The sequence below is a fragment of the Oxyura jamaicensis genome, unplaced genomic scaffold (genome assembly GCF_011077185.1).
Source record: "Oxyura jamaicensis isolate SHBP4307 breed ruddy duck unplaced genomic scaffold, BPBGC_Ojam_1.0 oxyUn_random_OJ70828, whole genome shotgun sequence".
In the NCBI taxonomy this organism is placed as follows: Eukaryota; Metazoa; Chordata; class Aves; order Anseriformes; family Anatidae; genus Oxyura; species Oxyura jamaicensis.
The window spans coordinates 951-7,079 of NW_023310221.1; the positions used below are offsets into that span (position 1 = coordinate 951).

Genomic DNA, 6,129 nt, shown 5'->3' on the forward strand with positions numbered 1-6,129 from the left:
AACGGGGCCACAATCGGGACCCAACGGGGACCCAACGGGGCCACAATCGGGACCCAACAGGGCCACAATCGGGACCGCGGCGCTCACCAGAAGACGGGGCTGTCCCCGTCCTCGCAGACGCGGTAGTACTCGTGGCCCTCAGGGATGGCTTTGGCCAGGCCGAAGTCGCCGATCTTCACCACGTTCTCGTTCTCCAGCAGCACGTTGCGGGCGGCGAGGTCCCTGTGGATGTAGTGCAGCGAGTGCAGGTAGGCCATGCCCTGCGACGGGGGGAAAACGGGCTTAGAGGGGGGCGTGGGGAGGGGCTTTAGAGGTGTTTTGAGGAGGAAAAAGTAGACTGGAGACATTCTGGGGGAGAGAAAATGGGACTTGGAGCCATTTAGGGGGGGGACCAAAAGGGAGGTGGAGGCAGGGAGCCCGGCCAGGTCTCACCGTGCTTTTACCCCAAGGTTTTTCCCCTGTATTGAGAAGGATTTATGTGGGGAGAAAGGGGGCAGTTTGAGGCCATTTAGAGGGGCTTTAGAGGCAGTTTGGGGGGGGGAAAACCAGACTGGAACCATTTTGAGGAGGGAAAACGGGACTTAGAGCCATTTAGGGGGAGACCACAAGGGAGGCAGAGGGACGAGGAGGAGGCAGGGAGCCCGGCCAGCCGTCGCCGTGCTTTTCCCCCCGAGTTTTTTCCCCATTTTGGGGACGCCCCGGCAGAGGTCCGAGCCTTTACCTCGCAGATCTGCTGGGCGAAGAGCAGGATGTGCGCCAGGCTGACGTTGTGCTTGGGCAGGTAGTCGCGCAGGCTGCCCAGCGGCACGTACTCCATGATCAGCTGCACGATCTTCTCCCCTGGCCGAGGAGAGGGAGGCGAGGCAGAAATCCCCCCAAAAAACAGCCAGGAAGAGGAAAAAAGAACAACAAAAAAATGTATTTTGAGCCTCCCCGCCACCCGGGGCGACGGGGATCGAGCAGAACACGTTCAGGCTCCAGGAAACGGAGCCTGGAAGCCGGGTTTGCGCCCTCCTCGCAGCTCCCCCTCACCCTGCTCGCTGCAGCAGCCCTTGTACTTGACGATGTTCTCGTGGTAGAGCGTCTTGAGGATCTCGATCTCCCTCTTCCAGCTGGCCAGCAGCTGCTGGCTGCAGCCGGCCTTCAGGGACTTGACGGCCACCATCTCGCCCGTGCCGTCGTTGGTGGGGTCGTAGCAGTAGAGGCTCACCTTGCCGAAGTGCCCCTGGGGGGAGTGGGGGGGGAGCAGGGATTGGGGACGCCGCCGGCACCGTTCCGGCTTCCCCCAGTTGGGTCAGGAAGTTTTTTGGGCCTCGGTGGCAACGGGTTGAAAATAAAGATTTTTGAGCCTCATTCAGGCGAGGATTTTGGGGGGAAATCTGGGCAGAAAGAGGCCGCTGCTCCCCAAGGGGATGGGAGCGTGTAAACGGTGCGCGGCTGCTGCAAAGGGAACATCCGACGGGGTCCGAGCCCCTCCACGTGTCCCAGCCCACCCCAAAGGACCTCGGTGGCTTTTGGGGTCATCCTCACCTCCCCCAGCTCGCGGATCTTCTTCAGGTAGCGCTTCTGGAAGACGGTGGGGTCGGACACGGGGAAGTCGGGGTTGACGGAGGTGACGTCCACGAGGTCTGCAAAGGACGGGAGAGGTCAGGGGCCCGCCGAGCTCCGAGTGCCTTCGTGGTCGTGCCCCTGCAGCCCGGGAGGCGATTTCTGCTCCGGAGCTTTGGTCCCCGACAAAAATGGGCCAGGGAGGGGAGCAAAAGGCCCCGCGGGAAGGGCTCACGCCGTGGCTGAAGCAGCGAGCTCCCAAAAAATAGCAGACGCTGGCTGTGCCCACAGCAGCCCGGCTTCGGCGCCGGGGAGAAGCTGTCGAGGGATGGGCAAGGGAAGGGAGGGCAGGGCCTCACTGTGGGGCTGGAGCTGGGTGAGGTCCCGGAGGATGGTGCGGAAGGACGGGCGCTCGCTGGGCGCGTAGCTGAGGCACTGCGAGATCAGCGTGGCCAGCTCCTTGCAGGACGGCTCGGGCAGGCGGTGCTTCTTCTCGTAGAAACGCTCTTTCTGGGGGAGAAACGGAGGAAAAAAAAAAGGTCGCAAAGGCGGCCGCAGCCACGGAGGGGCTCAAAGCCACGAGGCCGAGGGGATGCCACGCGCCCCGCTGTCCCCACGGGGAGAAGAGTCACCTCGGAGGGCGTGCGCTCCTTGAGGGGGACGTCGGCGTCGAAGCAGATCTCCAGCAGCGTGGTGCCGAAGCTCCACTTGTCGGCGGCCGTGCTGAGGTTCCCCATGTCCTGCACGCACTCCGGGGCGATCCAGGGGATGCGGTCCACGCGCTCTTTGGGAGGGAGAAGGTGCAGGGATCAGTTCCGAGGGGCCGCGACCCTCCCCAGAGGGGGAAGCTCCCCGCGGGATCAGCTTTCGGGCCGGCTGCCGCCACGGGGCTCGCATCAAAGCCTCTCCGGTGCCCAAAACTAAGGGCTGGAAGGCAGGCAGGCGTTGCCAGAGCAGCTCGGGCACAACCCACGCTCTTGGCTAGCCGCAGGAGGTGGAAAAGCACCTGGTTTTCCAGCTCCCAACAAGCCCGGGCCCAGCCCTGCCCAGCCCGGGGAGCCCCGCGGGGCGCGGTACCTTCTCGAGACAGCACCGTGAAGCTGACCCCGGGGTCGCTGAGCTTCACGAAGGGCAGGGAGCCGTCCTCCAGCCCCTTCCTGGCCAGCAGAATGTTCTTGGCGCACACGTTGCCGTGCACCAGGTTCTTGTCCTCCTGGGGAATCGAGGAGAGGCGAGGGTCAGAGAGGAGGAACGGGGCAGGGCTGCACCGCGGCGCTCCCGGCCCCCGCCTTTCGTCCCCTCCCTGTCTCGTCCCTCCGCACAAAGCCGGAGCCGGGGGGGCAAATCTGGAGCCCGGGGATTACCCAGAGCAGCTCACGCCTTCCCGAGCTGCTGGCCAGAAGCCCAGCGAGCAGAGGAGGCAGCTTCCTCCTCTTCCTCCTCCTCCTCCTCAGCCCCACGGCCCCCAGCTGAAGCTCCGGAGCAGCTCCAGCGTTTCGGGGTCGCCGCAAAAGGGCCCCCCCAGGTGCTCACCTCCAGGACGGAGGGAGAAAAATCAGGTAATTATGCTAAAAAAAAACACCACATCTGCTCGGAGAGCAGAGCAAAGCGACCGATCGTCCCTGCTGTGCGAAGGGAGGGGACAAGAGGCGGCGCGGAGGCGGCCCCAGCCCCTCACCAGGTAGCTCAGGGCGCTCGCCAGCTGCTTGGCCACGGTGATCTTCCAGCCCACGGTGACCCGGCCCTTCTCCTTGCGCAGCAGCACGTCCAGAGGGCCGTGCTCTACAAACTCCTCCACCATGATATCTGGGAACACAAAGAGAGGGTTTTTTTTTTGAGCAAGCAGCCCCAAAATCCAGCCCCAAGGAACGGCACCGGAGGGCGGCCGAGCCCCGGACTCACTCTCAGAGCCCCGCACGCAGACGCCGTGCACGAAGGCCAGGTGGACGTGCGACACTTGGCTCATCAGGCTGGCCGTCTCGAAAAAAGCCTGCGGAGAGAGGCAGGGAAGGGGAGTCGCGAAGCCGGGGGCGTCACGAAGCCGCCCAGGGACCCGGATCAACGCGCCGGTGGCTCGCGGGCTCACCAGGGCGATGTCTCGGTGGCTGGGGTCCAGGACTTTGAGCACCACGTGCAGCTCCCTGCTGTTGTTGTTCTGCTCGGTGGAGAAGTACTCGGCCTCGTCGTCGGCCCCGGCGGCGCCGCAGACGTTGAGCACGCCGTCGTAGATGTTGGTGCGGGTGCCCTGCCCCAGGTGGGCTCGCTGAGGGCGGAGGGAGGAGGAAAATGAGCGGCCGCGGGCACGAGCCAACCCTCGCCCCATCCCTCTGCTGCGGGTGGCAGGGAAGGAATCGTCCCCTGAGATGACCGCGCTGCTGCTTTGCTTCGCCTCCTCCTCCTTGCAGAGGGAAGGAATAAAGCGCCGAAGCAACCCCAAAACGCTTCTGGCACGGTGGCAGGGGTTTTGGTGGCGTGCCCTGACCGGGAACCGGGGATCCTCCGCGCGCCCCGTCCCCAAACCCCGGCTGCCGCGCGGGCAGGGCGCCCGACCTGCGTGATCTCGTTCTTGCGGATCTGGTGGAAGCTGAGCTGGGTCAGGTTTAGGATCTGCTTCGCGCTGTCCTTCACCTTCCACGTGATCAGCAGGTCGGAAATCTCTGCCAGGAGAGGGAACCAAGCCTTCAGAAACCACCGGGCGCCCTCGCTCCCGAGAGAGAGGAGGAGAGCCACCCTCCTACCTCCTGGTTTGGGCGGGCAGCACCTCTTCACCGTGAAGCTTTCCTCGCCGGATTTGAGCGTGCAGCCCTTGAGGACGTCCAGGAGCTCGCGCAGGGTGGGGAACTCGCGGTCCCAGCCCTCCAGCACGAAGGAGCTGCCTTTCTTCTGGATGCGGAACTGCCGGTACTTGAGGGCCCCCTGCGCCCCGGGGCCCTGCGGGAGGGGAGGCGGCGTCAGGACCCCGTCCCCGATCTGCTGAGCAGGTCAGCAAAAGTGCAGGGGGGTAGGAACAACAGGAGCAGGACCCAAATCTGCAGGGGTTTGGCAGGAACAGGAGCAGAACCCAAAACTACAGGGGTTTCAAAACTGCAGGGATTTGGCAGAAACAGGAGCAGGACCCAAATCTGCAGGGGTTTAGCAGCAAAAGGTGCAGGATCCAAAAGTGCAGGGGTTTAGGAACAACAGGAGCAGGACCCAAATCTGCAGGAGTTTAGCAGCAAAAAGAGCAGGACCCAAATCTGCAGGGATTTCAAAACTGCAGGGATTTGGCAGAAACAGGAGCAGGACCCAAATCTGCAGGGATTTAGCAAGAAACAGGAGAAGGACCCAAATCTGCAGGGATTTCAAAACTGCAGGGATTTGGTAGAAAAAAAGAGCAGGACCCAAAAGTGCAGGGATTTAGGAACAAAAGGTGCAGGACCCAAAAGTGCAGGCGTTTAGGAACAACAGGAGCAGGACCCAAAAGTGCAGGGATTTAGCAGCAAAAGGTGCAGGACCCAAATCTGCAGGGGTTTGGCAGGAACAGGAGCAGGACCCAAAACTGCAGGGGTTTCAAAACTGCAGGGATTTGGCAGAAACAGGAGAAGGACCCAAATCTGCAGGGGTTTCAAAACTGCAGGGATTTAGCAAGAAACACGAGAAGGACCCAAAACTGCAGGGATTTGGCAGAAAAAAAGAGCAGGACCCAAATCTGCAGGGATTTAGGAACAAAAGGTGCAGGACCCAAAAGTGCAGGTGTTTAGGAACAACAGGAGCAGGACCCAAATCTGCAGGGGTTTAGGAACAACAGGAGCAGGACCCAAATCTGCAGGGGTTTAGGAACAACAGGAGCAGGACCCAAATCTGCAGGGATTTCAAAACTGCAGGGATTTAGCAAAAAACAGGAGCAGGACCCAAAAGTGCAGGGATTTAGCAGCAAAAGGTGCAGGACCCAGAACTGCAGGGGTTTAGCACCAAAAGGTGCAGGACCCAAAAGTGCAGGAGTTTAGCAGCAAAAAGAGCAGGACCAAAAACTGCAGGGATTTCAAAACTGCAGGGATTTAGCAAGAAAAGGTGCAGGACCCCAAACTGCAGGGGTTTAGCAGCAAAAAGAGCAAGATGCTCCACCTCAAAGCTGCTCCCCTCGCCCTCCCGCACGGAAACTCGGCTTGCTGAGCTCAAACACGACCCAAGCAGCAAAAAGCAGGTTTCCAGCTCGCAGATTTCCCCCGCGGCGCAGCGAATCCTCCCCGGGGAAGGCGCGGCGAGGCGCCGGGACGCCGGCCGTACCTGCTGGTGGCCCCGTTTCACCACGGACAGAATCATCCTGTCGAAGTCGAGGACGCTCCAGCGGATGACGTAGAGCCCTTCCTCGTGCTCCTCCCGCCGCAGCTTGGCGAAGACGAATTCCTCCCTAGCGAGATGGGGCGGGGGGGAGAGAAGGGGAGAGGCTGGAGCCAAGCCTGGGGGGCCGCGGGATGCCCCCCCCCTGCCCCCCCGGGATGCCAGCCGTACTGCATGGGCCCGTGGATGCCGTTGAGGATGCTCATGACGAGCCGCGGCGGCGCCACTTCGTGGCACAGGTAGTGGCTGGAGTCCGCCGTC

General features: G+C 62.2%; 1 protein-coding gene across 1 annotated transcript in view; it reads right to left on the reverse strand.

Moving 5' to 3' along the window:
• Nucleotides 1-6,129, reverse strand: part of TYK2 (tyrosine kinase 2) — a gene marked incomplete at its 3' end in the record, with an annotated part of 10,339 nt that overhangs the window by 846 nt on the left and 3,364 nt on the right. The window contains exons 6-19 of the mRNA XM_035314115.1: nt 6,040-6,129; nt 5,815-5,938; nt 4,287-4,479; nt 4,099-4,205; nt 3,635-3,811; nt 3,451-3,538; nt 3,227-3,354; nt 2,626-2,761; nt 2,181-2,332; nt 1,908-2,058; nt 1,531-1,628; nt 1,033-1,225; nt 722-840; nt 88-260 (exon numbers count right to left, since the gene is read on the reverse strand). The exon at nt 6,040-6,129 is cut by the window's right edge and continues 12 nt beyond it. Coding sequence (XP_035170006.1) covers nt 88-260; nt 722-840; nt 1,033-1,225; nt 1,531-1,628; nt 1,908-2,058; nt 2,181-2,332; nt 2,626-2,761; nt 3,227-3,354; nt 3,451-3,538; nt 3,635-3,811; nt 4,099-4,205; nt 4,287-4,479; nt 5,815-5,938; nt 6,040-6,129 — 1,929 coding nt within the window. The remainder of the gene's footprint in view (nt 1-87; nt 261-721; nt 841-1,032; nt 1,226-1,530; nt 1,629-1,907; nt 2,059-2,180; nt 2,333-2,625; nt 2,762-3,226; nt 3,355-3,450; nt 3,539-3,634; nt 3,812-4,098; nt 4,206-4,286; nt 4,480-5,814; nt 5,939-6,039) is intronic.